Here is a 19,113-nt window from a genome sequence, read left to right as displayed (position 1 = left end):
ATGATGATTTACTACTCTTTTCCATTGAAGGCCATATTGAGGTTAAATCAATGACTGGAGTTTTCATTGATATAAACAAATGACTATTGAAAGTGCAAGTCGGTATCGTGCATAAATTTACTGGTCTCTGTGGTGATTGCGTTGCTGTGCCTATTTCTACTTTTACCCCATACTCTTTAACCCGATACCCAGGTACTGTGCTGTAGTCAGGATGGCCGAGCGGTCTAAGGTGCTGCGTTTAGGTCGCAGTCTCCCATGGAGTCGTGGGTTCAAATCCCACTTCTGACAGTTGTTTAGTGCCTCTCAGGAGTCATGCTGCTTAGCAGTAATAATAAGATGATGAAATAACAATTTATAATAAACACTCTCAAATGAAAACCTTCTGGAGCTGACCAAAGATCAAGGAAATTAGAAAACAGCTGTACTTAATAATGAATGAGGGGAACAATTCATTTTATTGCATTATAATGAGTTAATGAGTTACTGCATTGTCTTTCAGTTGTAAAATTATCACTTTCTGTAGGCTATGCCTGGTGGCCCATTCACTGCTGACAAGACTGTTGTCGTGGCCGAGTGGTCAAGGCGATGGACTAGAAATCCATTAGGATCTTCCTGCGCAGGTTCGAATCCTGCCGACAACGAAATTGAATTTTCTTGACCCCTCCGGAGGTTGAAGTTTAGTCGTGTTTCTTATACCAATCATATCCTCTCAGATCTCCACAAGTACATAGGGATTAGTTGTCCATTTGGGATAGGATCCCACCTCACACCTTTACACACCTGGTTATCCATCCTACTAGCTCTATAGGCCACAGTAGCATAGGTTACAGGTTTGTAGTCAAGCCACAGATTTCAGGTGAGATCCCATGATACACTCAACAATACAACAACACGATTCTCATGAATAACCATTAAGCCATTTTCTAAGATTTCCCCCATTTTGACATGTGGAAACCTGTTGTCACTCTTACCCTGACGGATAGCTCCAGACACTTTTTTGGTCCTATTTGAGGCATTTTTAAATTCATGTCAAAATGGCCATATTCTGAAGACACTCTTAAAGTCTGCAGGGTAATCGAACTGGCCACATCTAAAGTCAAGCCACAGGTCACAGGTGAGCTGCCTTGTTAAACCCTAAAAATAAATAATAACACGATTGCGTTGAAAATACCCATTAAGCCATTTGTTAAGATTTCCCCCATGTGGACCTGTTGTCACTCTTACCCTGATGATTGCTGATATTTACAGACACTTTTTCGGTCTTATCTGAGGAATTTTATCATTTATATCAGAATGGCCATATTCAGAGGCCAGTTTAGCGTTCATTCAATGACGATTTACTACTCTTTTCCATTGAAGGCCATATTGAGGTTAAATCAATGACTGGAGTTTTCATTGATAAAAACAAATGACTATTGAAAGTGCAAGTCGGTATCGTGCATACATTTACTGGTCTCTGTGGTGATTGCGTTGCTGTGCCTATTTCTACTTTTACCCCATACTCTTTAACCCCATACCCAGGTACTGTGCTGTAGTCAGGATGGCCGAGCCGTCTAAGGCGCTGCGTTCAGGTCGCGGTCTCCCATGGAGGCGTTGGTTCAAATCCCACTTCTGACAGTTGTTTAGTGCCTCTCAGGAGTCATGCTGCTTAGCAGTAATAATAAGATGATGAAATAACAATTTATAATAAACACTCTCAAATGAAAACCTTCTGGAGCTGACCAAAGATCAAGGAAATTAGAAAACAGCTGTATGTAATAATGAATGAGGGGAACAATTCATTTTATTGCATTATAATGAGTTAATGAGTTACTGCATTGTCTTTCAGTTGTAAAATTATCACTTTCTGTAGGCTATGCCTGGTGGCCCATTCACTGCTGACAAGACTGTTGTCGTGGCCGAGTGGTTAAGGCGATGGACTAGAAATCCATTAGGATCTTCCTGCGCAGGTTCGAATCCTGCCGACAACGAAATTGAATTTTCTTGACCCCTCCGGAGGTTGAAGTTTAGTCGTGTTTCTTATACCAATCATATCCTCTCAGATCTCCACAAGTACATAGGGATTAGTTGTCCATTTGGGATAGGATCCCACCTCACACCTTTACACACCTGGTTATCCATCCTTCTAGCTCTATAGGCCACAGTAGCATAGGTTACAGGTTTGTAGTCAAGCCACAGATTTCAGGTGAGATCCCATGATACACTCACGATTCTCATGAATAACCATTAAGCCATTTTCTAAGATTTCCCCCATTTTGACATGTGGAAACCTGTTGTCACTCTTACCCTGACGGATAGCTCCAGACACTTTTTTGGTCCTATCTGAGGCATTTTTAAATTAATGTCAAAATGGCCATATTCTGAAGACACTCTTAAAGTCTGCAGGGTAATCGAACTGGCCACATCTAAAGTCAAGCCACAGGTCACAGGTGAGCTGCCTTGTTAAACCCTAAAAATAAATAATAACACGATTGCGTTGAAAATACCCATTAAGCCATTTGTTAAGATTTCCCCCATGTGGACCTGTTGTCACTCTTACCCTGATGATTGCTGATATTTACAGACACTTTTTCGGTCTTATCTGAGGAATTTTATCATTTATATCAGAATGGCCATATTCTGAGGCCAGTTTAGCGTTCATTCAATGACGATTTACTACTCTTTTCCATTGAAGGCCATATTGAGGTTAAATCAATGACTGGAGTTTTTCATTGATAAAAACAAATGACTATTGAAAGTGCAAGTCGGTATCGTGCATAAATTTACTGGTCTCTGTGGTGATTGCGTTGCTGTGCCTATTTCTACTTTTACCCCATACTCTTTAACCCGATACACAGGTACTGTGCTGTAGTCAGGATGGCCGAGCGGTCTAAGGCGCTGCGTTCAGGTCGCAGTCTCCCATGCAGGCGTGGGTTCAAATCCCACTTCTGACAGTTGTTTAGTACCTCTCAGGAGTCATGCTGCTTAGCAGTAATAATAAAATGATGAAATAACAATTTATAATAAACACTCTCAAATGAAAACCTTCTGGAGCTGACCAAAGATCAAGGAAATTAGAAAACAGCTGTACTTAATAATGAATGAGGGGAACAATTCATTTTATTGCATTATAATGAGTTAATGAGTTACTGCATTGTCTTTCAGTTGTATAATTATCACTTTCTGTAGGCTATGCCTGGTGGCCCATTCACTGCTGACAAGACTGTTGTCGTGGCCGAGTGGTTAAGGCGATGGACTAGAAATCCATTAGGATCTTCCTGCGCAGGCTCGAATCCTGCCGACAACAAAATTGAATTTTCTTGACCCCTCCGGAGGTTGAAGTTAAGTCGTGTTTCTTATACCAATCATATCCTCTCAGATCTAGACAAGTACATAGGGATTAGTTGTCCATTTGGGATAGGATCCCACCTCACACCTTTACACACCTGGTTATCCATCCTTCTAGCTCTATAGGCCACAGTAGCATAGGTTACAGGTTTGTAGTCAAGCCACAGATTTCAGGTGAGATCCCATGATACACTCACGATTCTCACGATTCTCATGAATAACCATTAAGCCATTTTCTAAGATTTCCCCCATTTTGACATGTGGAAACCTGTTGTCACTCTTACCCTGACGGATAGCTCCAGACACTTTTTTGGTCCTATCTGAGGCATTTTTAAATTCATGTCAAAATGGCCATATTCTGAAGACACTCTTAAAGTCTGCAGGGTAATCGAACTGGCCACATCTAAAGTCAAGCCACAGGTCACAGGTGAGCTGCCTTGTTAAACCCTAAAAATAAATAATAACACGATTGCGTTGAAAATACCCATTAAGCCATTTGTTAAGATTTCCCCCATGTGGACCTGTTGTCACTCTTACCCTGATGATTGCTGATATTTACAGACACTTTTTCAGTCTTATCTGAGGAATTTTATCATTTATATCAGAATGGCCATATTCTGAGGCCAGTTTAGCGTTCATTCAATGATGATTTACTACTCTTTTCCATTGAAGGCCATATTGAGGTTAAATCAATGACTGGAGTTTTTCATTGATATAAACAAATGACTATTGAAAGTGCAAGTCGGTATCGTGCATAAATTTACTGGTCTCTGTGGTGATTGCGTTGCTGTGCCTATTTCTACTTTTACCCCATACTCTTTAACCCGATACCCAGGTACTGTGCTGTAGTCAGGATGGCCGAGCGGTCTAAGGTGCTGCGTTTAGGTCGCAGTCTCCCATGGAGTCGTGGGTTCAAATCCCACTTCTGACAGTTGTTTAGTGCCTCTCAGGAGTCATGCTGCTTAGCAGTAATAATAAGATGATGAAATAACAATTTATAATAAACACTCTCAAATGAAAACCTTCTGAAAGTGCAAGTTGGTATCGTGCATAAATTTACTGGTCTCTGTGGCGATTGCGTTGCTGTGCCTATTTCTACTTTTAAAGGGGATGTAGCTCAGTGGTAGAGCGCATGCTTTGCATGTATGAGGTCCTGGGATCAATCCCCAGCTTCTCCATTAAAATTTTTGCAATGGCCCATCTCCTACTTTCCAGAATGTTGAAATTCTCAGCAGGAAACAGAGACGTGCTAAATAATTTGCTCTTGTAATCTGAAGAACATGTGTTCAATCCCTCTTCGTACATTTATGTAACAGAAGTGGCATGGTTGCCAACTTCAATTGCATCATTTTCAAAAACTGAAGTTCATGGGTTAGATGACTATCCATACTTGCTTGTATTTAGAATTGCTGCTATCATTTCATTGTAGTTTCAATGGAGTGGTGTATATAAAAAGTACATTGTATTAATATTGCATTTGATCTGCAAATAAAATTGGATCGAAGCTCAGAGGGGGAGTGCATGCTATTTTAGTATGAGGTCCTTGGTTCAATCCCAAGGTTCTCCACTGAGTATTTGTGTGCCAAATTCACATTACACAACTCCTACTTTCCAGAATGTTGAAATTCTCACAGGAAACAGAGATGTTATTTGTGTGCCAAATTCACATTACACAACTACTACTTTCCAGAATGTTGATAAATATCTTCCAGCATAGAGTGGCATGGTGGCCAAGTGGTAAGGTATCGGTCTTGTAAACCAAAGATCATGGGTTCAAATCCCATCCGTGCCTTACTAAAACATAGCTGGTACCATGGGAAGGTTCTTTCACAGGAGTACTTTGAAGAAAAAAAAAGTTTTCTCAAAATAGCAACCCTGCTATTATATAGTAAGGGGATGTACCTCTACGGTATAGCTAATACTTGAAATGCATGCGCTCTGAAGTTAATCCCAAAATTTTCTGATGAGTATATTTAGTTGTGAAATTAGCTTTTGCACAACTCTACTTTCCAGAATGTTGACATTTTAAGAAGGAAATAGATGTGCTAAGTCATCTGTTTTTGTAAACTGAAGCACATGGGGTTCAATCCTGGGTTCAAGCCTTGTTCGACGTTTATGGAAGCTAGATGATATTATGGAAATGTACTTTCATTAGAACAGTGTAAAGAAAGGGTCAATTGTATTGATATGGCCACTACGACCTGTATGCTCTAGTCGGCTGGCCCTCGCTACATATTCGTCGGCAGACCCACTGGTTCCAGGTCATCTTTTTAGTCTATGCTAGGTAAAGCTCCGCCTTATCTCAGCTCACTGGTCACGATAACAACACCCACCCGTAGCACGCGTTCCAGCAGGTATATCTCACTGGTCATCCCCAAAGCCAACACCTCCTTTGGCCGCCTTTCCTTCCAGTTCTCTGCTGACAATGACTGGAACGAATTGCAAAAATCGCTGAAGCTGGAGACATATTTCCCTCACTAACTTTCAGTGTTGCCAACTTAGCGACTTAATCGCTGTATTTAGCAAGTATTCAGACCCCTCTGAATACTTGCAGACATTTTCATTCTACTCACTTTTTGTCTCTTACACAATGTTATTCCTCACTCCTACAGTGTCCATCACAATTACATGCACATGGACAATTATGCAAATTAGGTGATGACATCATTTAGCAACTTCTAGTGACTTTTAGGACAGCCAATAGCTACTTTCCTTACTGAGGTGTTGGCAACACTGCTAACTTTAAACATTGGCTATCTGAGCAGCTAACTGATCGCTGCAGCTGTACAAAGCCCATCTGTAAATAGCCCACCCAATCTACCTACCTCATCCCCATATTGTTTTAATATACTTTCTGCTCTTTGCACACCAGTATTTCTACTTGCACATCATCATCTGCTCATCTATCACTCCAGTGTTAATTTGCTAAATTGTAAATACTTCGCTACTATGGCCTATTTATTGCCTTACCTCCATTTGCACGCACTGTATATAGACTTTCATTTTTTTCTTCTATTGTGTTATTGACTGTACGCTTGTTTATTCCATCTGTAACTCTGTGTTGTTGTTTGTGTTGCGCTGCTTTGCTTTATCTTGGCCAGGTCGCAGTTGAATATGAAAACTTGTTCTCAACTAGCTTACCTGATTAATTATAGGTGAAATTTAAAAAAATAAGAAAAAAACACTTTCTTTCCCATTAAGGGGATGTAGCTCAGTGGTAGAGCGCATGCTTTGCATGTATGAGGTCCTGGGTTCAATCCCCAGCTTCTCCATTAAAATTTTTGCAATGGCCCATCTCCTACTTTCCAGAATGTTGAAATTCTCAGCAGGAAACAGAGACGTGCTAAATAATTTGCTCTTGTAATCTGAAGAACAGGTGTTCAATCCCTGTTCGTACATTTATGTAACAGAAGTGGCATGGTTGCCAACTTCAATTGCATCATTTTCAAAAACTGAAGTTCATGGGTTAGATGACTATCCATACTTGCTTGTATTTAGAATTGCTGCTATCATTTCATTGTAGTTTCAATGGAGTGGTGTATATAAAAAGTACATTGTATTAATATTGCATTTGATCTGCAAATAAAATTGGATCGAAGCTCAGAGGGGGAGTGCATGCTATTTTAGTATGAGGTCCTTGGTTCGATCCCAAGGTTCTCCACTGAGTATTTGTGTGCCAAATTCACATTACACAACTCCTACTTTCCAGAATGTTGAAATTCTCACAGGAAACAGAGATGTTATTTGTGTGCCAAATTCACATTACACAACGACTACTTTCCAGAATGTTGATAAATATCTTCCAGCATAGAGTGGCACGGTGGCCAAGTGGTAAGGAGTCGGTCTTGTAAACCGAAGATCATGGGTTCAAATCCCATCCGTGCCTTACTAAAAGATAGCTGGTACCATGTGAATGTTCTTTCACTGGAGGATTTTGAAGAGAAAAAAAGTTTTCTCAAAATGGCAACCCTGCTATTATATAGTAAGGGGATGTGCCTCTATGGTAGAGCTAATACTTGAAATGCATGCGCTCTGAAGTTAATCCCCACATTTTCTGATGACTATATTTAGTTGTGAAATTAGCTTTTTGCACAACTCTACTTTCCAGAATGTTGACATTTTAAGAAGGAAATAGATGTGCTAAGTCATCTGTTTTTGTAAACTGAAGCACATGGGTTCAATCCTGGGTTCAAGCCTTGTTCGACGTTTATGGAAGCTAGATGATATTTTGGAAATGTACTTTCATTAGAACAGTGTAAAGAAAGGGTCAATTGTATTGATATAGCCACTACGACCTGTATGCTCTAGCCGGCTGGCCCTCGCTACATATTCGTCGCCAGACCCACTGGTTCCAGGTCATCTTTTTAGTCTATGCTAGGTAAAGCTCCGCCTTATCTCAGCTCACTGGTCACGATAACAACACCCACCCGTAGCACGCATTCCAGCAGATATATCTCACTGGTCATCCCCAAAGCCAACACCTCCTTTGGCCGCCTTTCCTTCCAGTTCTCTGCTGACAATGACTGGAACGAATTGCAAAAATTTGTTCCAGTGTTGCCAACTTAGCGACTTAGTCGCTGTATTTAGCAAGTATTCAGACCCCTCTGAATAATTGCAGACATTTTCATTTAACTCACTTTTTGTGTCTTCCACAATGTTATCCCTCACTCCTACAGTGTCCATCACAATTACATGCACATGGACAATTATGCAAATTAGGTGATGACATCATTTAGCAACTTCTAGCGACTTTTAGGACAGTCAATAGCTACTTTCCTTACTGAGGTGTTGGCAACACTGCTAACTTTAAACATCGGCTATCTGAGCAGCTAACTGATCACTGCAGCTGTACAAAGCCCATTTGTAAATAGCCCACCCAATCTACCTACCTCATCCCCATATTGTTTTAATATACTTTCTGCTCTTTGCACACCAGTATTTCTACTTGCACATCATCATCTGCTCATCTATCACTCCAGTGTTAATTTGCTAAATTGTAAATACTTCGCTACTATGGCCTATTTATTGCCTTACCTCCATTTGCACGCACTGTATATAGACTTTCTTTTTTTTCTTCTATTGTGTTATTGACTGTACGCTTGTTTATTCCATCTGTAACTCTGTGTTGTTGTTTGTGTTGCGCTGCTTTGCTTTATCTTGGCCAGGTCGCAGTTGAATATGAAAACTTGTGCTCAACTAGCTTACCTGATTAATTATAGGTGAAATTTTAAAAAATGAGAAAAAACCATTTCTTTCACAGAAAGGGGATGTAGCTCAGTGGTAGAGCGCATTCTTCGCATGTATGAGGTCCTGGGTGCAATCCCCAGCTTCTCCATTAAAATTTTTGCAATGGCCCATCTCCTACTTTCCAGAATGTTGAAATTCTCAGCAGGAAACAGAGACGTGCTAAATAATTTGCTCTTGTAATCTGAAGAACATGTGTTCAATCCCTGTTCGTACATTTATGTAACAGAAGTGGCATGGTTGCCAACTTCAATTGCATCATTTTCAAAAACTGAAGTTCATTGGTTAGATGACTGTCCATACTTGCTTGTATTTAGAATTGCTGCTATCATTTCATTGTAGTTTCAATGGAGTGGTGTATATAAAAAGTACATTGTATTAATATTGCATTTTATCTGCAAATAAAATTGGATCGAAGCTCAGAGGGGGAGTGCATGCTATTTTAGTATGAGGTCCTTGGTTCAATCCCAAGGTTCTCCACTGAGTATTTGTGTGCCAAATTCACATTACACAACTCCTACTTTCCAGAATGTTGAAATTCTCACAGGAAACAGATGTTATTTGTGTGCCAAATTCACATCACACAACTACTACTTTCCAGAATGTTGATAAATATCTTGTATCATAGAGTGGGATGGTGGCCAAGCGGTAAGGCGTTGGTCTTGTAAACCGAAGATCATGGGTTCAAATCCCATCCGTGCCTTACTGAAAGATAGCTGGTACCATGTGAATGTTCTTTCACTGGAGGATTTTGAAGAGAAAAAAAGTTTTCTCAAAATGGCAACCCTGCTATTATATAGTAAGGGGATGTGCCTCTATGGTAGAGCTAATACTTGAAATGCATGCGGTCTGAAGTTAATCCCCAAATTTTCTGATGAGTATATTTAGTTGTGAAATTAGCTTTTTGCACAACTCTACTTTCCAGAATGTTGACATTTTAAGAAGGAAATAGATGTGCTAAGTCATCTGTTTTTGTAAACTGAAGCACATGGGTTCAATCCTGGGTTCAAGCCTTGTTCGACGTTTATGGAAGCTAGATGATATTTTGGAAATGTACTTTCATTAGAACAGTGTAAAGAAAGGGTCAATTGTATTGATATAGCCACTACGACCTGTATGCTCTAGCCGGCTGGCCCTCGCTACATATTCGTCGCCAGACCCACTGGTTCCAGGTCATCTTTTTAGTCTATGCTAGGTAAAGCTCCGCCTTATCTCAGCTCACTGGTCACGATAACAACACCCACCCGTAGCACGCGTTCCAGCAGGTATATCTCACTGGTCATCCCCAAAGCCAACACCTCCTTTGGCCGCCTTTCCTTCCAGTTCTCTGCTGACAATGACTGGAACGAATTGCAAAAATTCGTTCCAGTGTTGCCAACTTAGCGACTTAGTCGCTGTATTTAGCAAGTATTCAGACCCCTCTGAATACTTGCAGACATTTTAATTTGACTCACTTTTTGTCTCTTCCACAATGTTATTCCTTACTCCTACAGTGTCCATTACAATTACATGCACATGGACAATTATGCAAATTAGGTGATGACATCATTTAGCAACTTCTAGCGACTTTTAGGACAGCCAATAGCTACTTTCTTTACTGAGGTGTTGGCAACACTGCTAACTTTAAACATCGGCTATCTGAGCAGCTAACTGATCGCTGCAGCTGTACAAAGCCCATTTGTAAATAGCCCACCCAATCTACCTACCTCATCCCCATATTGTTTTAATATACTTTCTGCTCTTTGCACACCAGTATTTCTACTTGCACATCATCATCTGCTCATCTATCACTCCAGTGTTAATTTGCTAAATTGTAAATACTTCGCTACTATGGCCTATTTATTGCCTTACCTCCATTTGCACGCACTGTATATAGACTTTCTTTTTTTTCTTCTTTTGTGTTATTGACTGTACGCTTGTTTATTCCATCTGTAACTCTGTGTTGTTGTTTGTGTTGCGCTGCTTTGCTTTATCTTGGCCAGGTCGCAGTTGAATATGAAAACTTGTGCTCAACTAGATTACCTGATTAATAATAGGTGAAATTTTAAAAAATGAGAAAAAACAATTTTTTTCACAGAAAGGGGATGTAGCTCAGTGGTAGAGCGCATTCTTCGCATGTATGAGGTCCTGGGTTCAATCCCCAGCTTCTCCATTAAAATCTCAGCTCACTGGTCACGATAACAACACCCACCCGTAGCACGCATTCCAGCAGATATATCTCACTGGTCATCCCCAAAGCCAACACCTCCTTTGGCTGCCTTTCCTTCCAGTTCTCTGCTGACAATGACTGGAACGAATTGCAAAATATCGTTCCAGTGTTGCCAACTTAGCGACTTAGTCGCTGTATTTAGCAAGTATTCAGACCCCTCTGAATACTTGCAGGCATTTTAATTTAACTCACTTTTTGTGTCTTCCACAATGTTATCCCTCACTCCTACAGTGTCCATCACAATTACATGCACATGGACAATTATGCAAATTAGGTGATGACATCATTTAGCAACTTCTAGCGACTTTTAGGACAGTCAATAGCTACTTTCTATACTTTCTGCTCTTTGCACACCAGTATTTCTACTTGCACATCATCATCTGCTCATCTATCACTCCAGTGTTAATTAGCTAAATTGTAAATACTTCGCTACTATGGCCTATTTATTGCCTTACCTCCATTTGCACGCACTGTATATAGACTTTCTTTTTTTTCTTCTATTGTGTTATTGACTGTACGCTTGTTTATTCCATCTGTAACTCTATGTTGTTGTTTGTGTTGCGCTGCTTTGCTTTATCTTGGCCAGGTCGCAGTTGAATATGAAAACTTGTGCTCAACTAGCTTACCTGATTAATTATAGGTGAAATTTAAAAAAATGAGAAAAAACAATTTTTTCACAGAAAGGGGATGTAGCTCAGTGGTAGAGCGCATGCTTCGCATGTGTGAGGTCCTGGGTTCAATCCCCAGCTTCTCCATTAAAATTTTTGCAATGGCCCATCTCCTACTTTCCAGAATGTTGAAATTCTCAGCAGGAAACAGAGACGTGCTCAATAATTTGCTCTTGTAATCTGAAGAACATGTGTTCAATCCCTGTTCGTACATTTATGTAACAGAAGTGGCATGGTTGCCAACTTCAATTGCATCATTTTCAAAAACTGAAGTTCATTGGTTAGATGACTGTCCATACTTGCTTGTATTTAGAATTGCTGCTATCATTTCATTGTAGTTTCAATGGAGTGGTGTATATAAAAAGTACATTGTATTAATATTGCATTTTATCTGCAAATAAAATTGGATCGAAGCTCAGAGGGGGAGTGCATGCTATTTTAGTATGAGGTCCTTGGTTCAATCCCAAGGTTCTCCACTGAGTATTTGTGTGCCAAATTCACATTACACAACTCCTACTTTCCAGAATGTTGAAATTCTCACAGGAAACAGATGTTATTTGTGTGCCAAATTCACATCACACAACTACTACTTTCCAGAATGTTGATAAATATCTTGTATCATAGAGTGGCATGGTGGCCATGCAGTAAGACTTTGGTCTTGTAAAACGAAGATCATGGGTTCAAATCCCATCCGTGCCTTAATGAAAGATAGCTGGTACCATGTGAATGTTCTTTCACTGGAGGATTTTGAAGAGAAAAAAAGTTTTCTCAAAATGGCAACCCTGCTATTATATAGTAAGGGGATGTGCCTCTATGGTAGAGCTAATACTTGAAATGCATGCGCTCTGAAGTTAATCCCCAAATTTTCTGATGAGTATATTTAGTTGTGAAATTAGCTTTTTGCACAACTCTACTTTCCAGAATGTTGACATTTTAAGAAGGAAATAGATGTGCTAAGTCATCTGTTTTTGTAAACTGAAGCACATGGGTTCAATCCTGGGTTCAAGCCTTGTTCGACGTTTATGGAAGCTAGATGATATTTTGGAAATGTACTTTCATTAGAACAGTGTAAAGAAAGGGTCAATTGTATTGATATAGCCACTACGACCTGTATGCTCTAGCCGGCTGGCCCTCGCTACATATTCGTCGCCAGACCCACTGGTTCCAGGTCATCTTTTTAGTCTATGCTAGGTAAAGCTCCGCCTTATCTCAGCTCACTGGTCACGATAACAACACCCACCCGTAGCACGCATTCCAGCAGATATATCTCACTGGTCATCCCCAAAGCCAACACCTCCTTTGGCCGCCTTTCCTTCCAGTTCTCTGCTGACAATGACTGGAACGAATTGCAAAAATTTGTTCCAGTGTTGCCAACTTAGCGACTTAGTCGCTGTATTTAGCAAGTATTCAGACCCCTCTGAATAATTGCAGACATTTTCATTTAACTCACTTTTTGTGTCTTCCACAATGTTATCCCTCACTCCTACAGTGTCCATCACAATTACATGCACATGGACAATTATGCAAATTAGGTGATGACATCATTTAGCAACTTCTAGCGACTTTTAGGACAGTCAATAGCTACTTTCCTTACTGAGGTGTTGGCAACACTGCTAACTTTAAACATCGGCTATCTGAGCAGCTAACTGATCACTGCAGCTGTACAAAGCCCATTTGTAAATAGCCCACCCAATCTACCTACCTCATCCCCATATTGTTTTAATATACTTTCTGCTCTTTGCACACCAGTATTTCTACTTGCAAATCATCATCTGCTCATCTATCACTCCAGTGTTAATTTGCTAAATTGTAAATACTTCGCTACTATGGCCTATTTATTGCCTTACCTCCATTTGCACGCACTGTATATAGACTTTCTTTTTTTTCTTCTATTGTGTTATTGACTGTACGCTTGTTTATTCCATCTGTAACTCTGTGTTGTTGTTTGTGTTGCGCTGCTTTGCTTTATCTTGGCCAGGTCGCAGTTGAATATGAAAACTTGTGCTCAACTAGATTACCTGATTAATTATAGGTGAAATTTTAAAAAATGAGAAAAAACAATTTTTTTCACAGAAAGGGGATGTAGCTCAGTGGTAGAGCGCATTCTTTGCATGTATGAGGTCCTGGGTTCAATCCCCAGCTTCTCCATTAAAATCTCAGCTCACTGGTCACGATAACAACACCCACCCGTAGCACGCATTCCAGCAGATATATCTCACTGGTCATCCCCAAAGCCAACACCTCCTTTGGCCGCCTTTCCTTCCAGTTCTCTGCTGACAATGACTGGAACGAATTGCAAAAATTTGTTCCAGTTTTGCCAACTTAGCGACTTAGTCGCTGTATTTAGCAAGTATTCAGACCCCTCTGAATACTTGCAGACATTTTCATTTGACTCACTTTTTGTCTCTTCCACAATGTTATTCCTTACTCCTACAGTGTCCATCACAATTACATGCACATGGACAATTATGCAAATTAGGTGATGACATCATTTAGCAACTTCTAGCGACTTTTAGGACAGTCAATAGCTACTTTCCTTACTGTGGTGTTGGCAACACTGCTAACTTTAAAATCGGTTATCTGAGCAGCTAACTGATCGCTGCAGCTGTACAAAGCCCATTTGTAAATAGCCCACCCAATCTACCTACCTCATCCCCATATTGTTTTAATATACTTTCTGCTCTTTGCACACCAGTATTTCTACTTGCACATCATCATCTGCTCATCTATCACTCCAGTGTTAATTTGCTAAATTGTAAATACTTCGCTACTATGGCCTATTTATTGCCGTACCTCCATTTGCACGCACTGTATATAGACTTTCTTTTTTTTCTTCTATTGTGTTATTGACTGTACGCTTGTTTATTCCATCTGTAACTCTATGTTGTTGTTTGTGTTGCGCTGCTTTGCTTTATCTTGGCCAGGTCGCAGTTGAATATGAAAACTTGTGCTCAACTAGCTTACCTGATTAATTATAGTTGAAATTTTAAAAAATGAGAAAAAACAATTTCTTTCACAGAAAGGGGATGTGGCTCAGTGGTAGAGCGCATGCTTTGCATCTATGAGGTCCTGGGTTCAACTCTCTGCTTCCTGCGCCTGACTTCTCACCCACTACACCCAGACCGTTACAATACTGTAAGATTATATGTTTCAGTCTCTTCTGATCTACCAGCTCAATAGTGGTCTACTGAAACCATGCTCACCATCTCAGGGGTTCTCAGATCATGAACCACTGACCTCAACACCATCCTCAAAACCAGCAGTCCTCTTTTGGAGACAGATTGGTCAGTTATCCTGTATGGCACCAACATTGTGGATTTTCATCCAATACTTCTGGACTATGGGAACATTCGTTGGACAATGAAATGAGGTAAAATGGAAGCTGGCTACAGTCTCAGTTTTATCCTCCAAGACAGTGTGAGGATGTGTAACAACAATACCTGTGGTTTAACTTGATGATCAGGGCCAGATTACCGAATGGGCACACAGGGCACCTGCCCTGTGGGCCCCGACCTCCAGGGAATATCATCATAACATCCAAAACTAAAACAATTGTGGATGTATATTACAGTACGTGGACGTTTTACAATTCGTGAGCTCGTTTCATAGTTTGTAGCCATGTTATATATAAATTTGTGCATATTTTGTAGTGACCTCAGTCGAACACAGCCAGAAAGAGGAGGTGGAAGAGGTGTTAGAGGATGTGAGCAAGAAAGAGCAGAAGGCTTCTGATCAGCCAAATGGCAGGTAGAGGGAGAGGTCATAGTGATTCACACCCACAGAGAGAAAGACAACCCACACAACCTCTTGGTTGAGATGAACCGCACAGAGTTAGAGGCAGAGGGCTTTCAGCGCTAGCCAGTCAGCCTGCCTGCTCTGATCCTCAAGTCAATTGTATTTAAATTCATGTTCATTAAAGATTTTTATTCAAGAATTGAAAAGTCCCATTTACTTAATGATCATTTTTCACTGTCTTCAACCCCCAAGAACCAGGGTGAGTCTGGGTCACCCTTTTACTGGGCAAATAGAACTTGCATATTGTCAAAGACTAGGCCGAAACGTTAATCTTTTAACCTTGCTTGAATAAAACAATGCATTTTTTATAGTGAGCAAGAGTTGGGCTTTTTCCTTTTCTATGATGATTCAAATATTTGGTTGCACCTCAACTCAACGTTGGTTGAGCGCCCTCCATTTTTGTTGTCAAATAAGACATGTTTTTTTTAGTAAGTAAATTATTCAAAGCATCAACATTGGGATGTGTCCCACTTATTTACACAACCTAATCCACACTTGCAAAGTGAAAGTTTATAGAAAAGTTAAGAAATTAAGTAGTAAACAGAAGAAAATCAGAATTGAGTTCAATTATAATGTGAATAATTTAATGCTCTATGGTTCAATCCCTTTTCTGCAGGTGTGATGAATAATTAATATTGTTCCTCCTCTTCCTTGTGGCAGGCGCAGCAGCACACTGCCCTCCAAAGCCTGCAAAATAATCGCCGGACTGCCCCTTTCCTAGCTCTGCATGGAACATCCAGTGTCACATCCTTGGTGACGTGTGGGGTGACATCCGGGATGACCACAGCAACATCCTCTGGAAAGGGAAAAAAGAGGATCAGAATGTAAACTAATGCAAACCGTAGCTTCTAAACACTGGCCAGTTGAAAGGTTCTACTAAGATGTCATGACAAACGACACCTGTCAGAGTGCTCTCTAAGTGTTACTCACCTGCTTGGATGTCAGCTGGCAGAGTGGCGAAGACGGCCATCGTGAGAATCCTTTCTTCATGTGTGACGTCCACAACCTCCAAGAGGGAAGAGATGGGCTCTGCTTCTGTATTAGGGGTGGTGTCCACCACATTCAGGTGGGAAGAAGCCGGATCTGCCTCTGTGTTAGTGGTGATGTCTTGAACCTCCAGGTGGGAAGAAGCCGGATCTGCCTCTGTCTTAGGGGTGATGTCCTCAACCTCCAGGTGGGAAGAACCCGGATCTGCCTCTGTCTTAGGGGTGATGTCCTCAACCTCCAGGTGGAAAGAACCCAGATCTGCCTCTGTGTTAGTGGTGATGTCCACAACCTCCAGGTGGGAAGAAGCCGGATCTGCCTCTGTCTTAGGGGTGATGTCCTCAACCTCCAGGTGGGAAGAAGCCGGGTCTGTATTGTGGGTGAAAACAACAATCCTGATGAGCTCTACTACTACAAGGCACCAAGATGTCATCAGAACAGGCATCTGTCAGAGTGTTCTCTATCATTGCTACTCACCTGCTTGGATGCCAGCTGGTAGTGTGGTGGAAACGGCCACCGTGAGCACAGGGGGGACTGGTAGGGTGGCTGCAGGGGGCTGGAAGCAGCTCTGCACCTCGTCAGCCACAAAGCCACAGACAGAGCTCATATAAAAAGGGCTCTGCAGGTCATCGGTGGAGAAGGACTGACTGATTCTCCCGAGGATCGACCGCACAGAGTCAAAAGCAGCAGCCCGGGAGAAAGGGATGTGAGCGGATGGGTCCTTTAACATGCAGGAGAGCTTCTCCACTACGGCCGCCACCATGCCCACGGCCATCCCGCTTATTAGGATTGGGTGCTCTGAATGGCCTTCCTCTGGCTGAAGCCACAGGGCCAGGAGGAGCCTGGGCACCACCTCCACCACCACCTGAGATGGGCTGAGCAGGTTGCTATGGGGCTCATTGGACTGCTCGCCCAGAATGCTTCTCACAGCTTTCTCCACGATGCTGTGGACCTTAGGATCGCTGAAATCAACAATAAGGAGGAAAACAAAGGTAAACGATGTGCAATGTACTCACTTAGAACACTGTCTTAGTCTGTTTCTGCGTAGTTCCAGATGTGTAGATAAATGGATCAAGTCATATGCAGGGCAGTACATGGAACTCACATGTCAGCTGGCGAGGTGGGGTGCATGGAGCGGCGGAGCTTGCAGAAAGCCTCGTGCTCTATGTTCATCATTTTTAGGCAAGTGTTTACTTCCCAGGCCTGCAGTATGAAACAGGAAGTCCCATTGGTGTAATTTCACAACAGATCTATTCTGCTGTGCTAACTCGTTGTTGAAAGGCTAGTAAAGAGCTCACTAACTTGTAGTTTGTCTCTAACTCTCATTCTCTTACCAGCCGAGCGAGGTCGTTTCCTTCCTCCAGGGTTTCCTTCCACACCCTTCAAATAAAACGCAGAGCAATTCAACTTTCCTGGCTTCTGATTTTTCTGTTGTTTATTTTACCCACACCTCCTGGAGTGCTGCTGGTGGCAGGGAATGGCAGTGAATGTGAGTGCTGACGTGGTACTCACCTCTCCCTAAGAGATTTTTTGCCCTGAGACACCAGCCAGTTGCTCATGTGCTCCGTGGTGACATGGGGAGGGACCTGGCCTTGACTCTGGAGCAGCAGATAGTGGACCATGAGCTTCTTCTGCAAGATGAGGTAAGGTGTGAGTCTGTGCCACGAAATACCATATCATGTGCTTTCAGAAGGGCCTCTCGCAACATTTCACAACTGCTCATGCCTCACAATTTGCAAGTGATTATTAAGAACTCTTATGACCACCTTCTCTAAACTGTCTTGAAATACAACTCTTTTTCTGTTGTTTATGTTTTTGTGGGATGAATCTTACCTGTTTATTGTAATATGTTTCCTCCCAGCAGGCCTGCAGAGTCTGAAAATAAAGGCTGCTTCTACAGAAATCCTTTGAAGATAATGAAAATAATGATGCTTTGTTATGCACATTATGCACAGGCATTTACAGTATGCTAAAATGAATTTATCCTAAGATTACCTTTGTGGGACCATAAGTGAACTCCGGAATGCACCAAACCCTATCCATGGTAAGATGGGGAAGAAATGCAGCGCTATAGATATACGAGATGCTCTAGAGATAACAGGAATGACTTAAAGTCGCGAATGATCAATGGCTGGAGTACTCCAATATGCTGCACTTAGAATTGAGTTGTAGGGATGTTTGGCGCAAAATAGAATGTTTACATTCTATTGCCATGGAGAAATGGAATGTGTAGAACCTGTATAATTGGGTATGCTTCTATGTCTTTATTTCGTGAAACATTAAACTCTTTATTTTGTCATAATGTGTATAGGAGGATGTAGGAGCCCGTCCAGATTCATGACCCGATTATCCAGGTGCATGTTGCTTAGACCAACTAATCCAACCTTGGTTTCCAAGTTAAATACATTGTTTATATATGCCTATACAAATCTATCGACCACATCCATTTAAAGCAATGATTGTCAATTGAAAATGTGGTTGTGTTATCCTGTTGTGCGGCTTGACTGTCAGTCCCCTTAAGCACATTATTCCAATATTTTTCCAAGCTCTGAATTGACAGAATGGACACTTGTGAAAAGATATTCGGTTAAAAATAAGAGTATGAATGACAATAAACGTATGACTTGTATTGTATGCATAATAGTGTAGTAAATAATATCGCTCAGCGTGGGAACTTTTGGTGTTTGGAAAGTATCCGTTTTTAGTCTCCATGACACGTATCACTTCGTTGTCTTGTTGGTAATAGTAAAAATGCATGACAGTCCGCATTGTAATGGTCTAACAGGTGTTTTTCCTTTTGTTTCTCACAATAAACAGACATTTGAGAACGGAATTGCTTACTGTTGTACCTATGATGCACAGACACACAAAAGCTGTACAGTGTAG

At 41.2% G+C, this 19,113-nt stretch overlaps 1 protein-coding gene and 15 non-coding genes across 17 annotated transcripts; 15 read left to right on the top strand and 1 right to left on the bottom strand.

Annotated features, from left to right (window-relative positions):
- Window positions 1-205: 205 nt before the first annotated feature.
- Window positions 206-288, top strand: trnal-uag (transfer RNA leucine (anticodon UAG)). Its single transcript has one exon. It is a non-coding gene; the product is annotated as a tRNA-Leu (tRNA).
- A 271-nt stretch (window positions 289-559) lies between these two features.
- On the top strand, window positions 560-641 carry trnas-aga (transfer RNA serine (anticodon AGA)). The gene has a single exon. It is a non-coding gene; the product is annotated as a tRNA-Ser (tRNA).
- Window positions 642-1,888: 1,247 nt separating this feature from the next.
- On the top strand, window positions 1,889-1,970 carry trnas-aga (transfer RNA serine (anticodon AGA)). The gene has a single exon. It is a non-coding gene; the product is annotated as a tRNA-Ser (tRNA).
- Window positions 1,971-2,850: 880 nt separating this feature from the next.
- On the top strand, window positions 2,851-2,933 carry trnal-cag (transfer RNA leucine (anticodon CAG)). Its single transcript has one exon. It is a non-coding gene; the product is annotated as a tRNA-Leu (tRNA).
- A 271-nt stretch (window positions 2,934-3,204) lies between these two features.
- On the top strand, window positions 3,205-3,286 carry trnas-aga (transfer RNA serine (anticodon AGA)). The gene has a single exon. It is a non-coding gene; the product is annotated as a tRNA-Ser (tRNA).
- Window positions 3,287-4,175: 889 nt separating this feature from the next.
- On the top strand, window positions 4,176-4,258 carry trnal-uag (transfer RNA leucine (anticodon UAG)). The gene has a single exon. It is a non-coding gene; the product is annotated as a tRNA-Leu (tRNA).
- A 175-nt stretch (window positions 4,259-4,433) lies between these two features.
- On the top strand, window positions 4,434-4,505 carry trnaa-ugc (transfer RNA alanine (anticodon UGC)). Its single transcript has one exon. It is a non-coding gene; the product is annotated as a tRNA-Ala (tRNA).
- Window positions 4,506-5,047: 542 nt separating this feature from the next.
- Window positions 5,048-5,119, top strand: trnat-ugu (transfer RNA threonine (anticodon UGU)). Its single transcript has one exon. It is a non-coding gene; the product is annotated as a tRNA-Thr (tRNA).
- Window positions 5,120-6,527: 1,408 nt separating this feature from the next.
- Window positions 6,528-6,599, top strand: trnaa-ugc (transfer RNA alanine (anticodon UGC)). The gene has a single exon. It is a non-coding gene; the product is annotated as a tRNA-Ala (tRNA).
- A 542-nt stretch (window positions 6,600-7,141) lies between these two features.
- On the top strand, window positions 7,142-7,213 carry trnat-ugu (transfer RNA threonine (anticodon UGU)). The gene has a single exon. It is a non-coding gene; the product is annotated as a tRNA-Thr (tRNA).
- Window positions 7,214-8,590: 1,377 nt separating this feature from the next.
- On the top strand, window positions 8,591-8,662 carry trnaa-cgc (transfer RNA alanine (anticodon CGC)). The gene has a single exon. It is a non-coding gene; the product is annotated as a tRNA-Ala (tRNA).
- A 540-nt stretch (window positions 8,663-9,202) lies between these two features.
- On the top strand, window positions 9,203-9,274 carry trnat-ugu (transfer RNA threonine (anticodon UGU)). The gene has a single exon. It is a non-coding gene; the product is annotated as a tRNA-Thr (tRNA).
- Window positions 9,275-10,651: 1,377 nt separating this feature from the next.
- trnaa-cgc (transfer RNA alanine (anticodon CGC)) lies at window positions 10,652-10,723 on the top strand. Its single transcript has one exon. It is a non-coding gene; the product is annotated as a tRNA-Ala (tRNA).
- Window positions 10,724-11,463: 740 nt separating this feature from the next.
- On the top strand, window positions 11,464-11,535 carry trnaa-cgc (transfer RNA alanine (anticodon CGC)). The gene has a single exon. It is a non-coding gene; the product is annotated as a tRNA-Ala (tRNA).
- A 1,989-nt stretch (window positions 11,536-13,524) lies between these two features.
- Window positions 13,525-13,596, top strand: trnaa-ugc (transfer RNA alanine (anticodon UGC)). The gene has a single exon. It is a non-coding gene; the product is annotated as a tRNA-Ala (tRNA).
- A 1,754-nt stretch (window positions 13,597-15,350) lies between these two features.
- On the bottom strand, window positions 15,351-18,211 carry LOC116367980 (uncharacterized). Of its 2 annotated transcripts, XM_031819059.1 has the most exons (7): window positions 18,061-18,211; window positions 17,740-17,858; window positions 17,562-17,607; window positions 17,333-17,430; window positions 16,705-17,189; window positions 16,174-16,596; window positions 15,351-16,039 (listed from the first exon to the last, which is right to left on the bottom strand). In XM_031819059.1, the coding sequence occupies exons 1-7, from the start codon at window positions 18,184-18,186 to the stop codon at window positions 15,873-15,875; spliced, it is 1,464 nt and encodes a 487-aa protein (XP_031674919.1). In that variant the 5' UTR covers window positions 18,187-18,211; the 3' UTR covers window positions 15,351-15,872. The 2 variants fall into 2 exon arrangements, with proteins under 2 accessions (XP_031674919.1, XP_031674920.1); XM_031819060.1 differs by lacking the exon at window positions 18,061-18,211 and having other exon boundaries at window positions 17,772-17,878.
- Between the last annotated feature and the right edge of the window lie 902 nt (window positions 18,212-19,113).

Source organism: Oncorhynchus kisutch, unplaced genomic scaffold (assembly GCF_002021735.2).
Source record: "Oncorhynchus kisutch isolate 150728-3 unplaced genomic scaffold, Okis_V2 scaffold1808, whole genome shotgun sequence".
Taxonomy (NCBI): domain Eukaryota; kingdom Metazoa; phylum Chordata; class Actinopteri; order Salmoniformes; family Salmonidae; genus Oncorhynchus; species Oncorhynchus kisutch.
The sequence above is the reverse complement of the archived record's forward strand: the minus strand, read 5'-3'. Positions and strand labels throughout refer to the sequence as shown.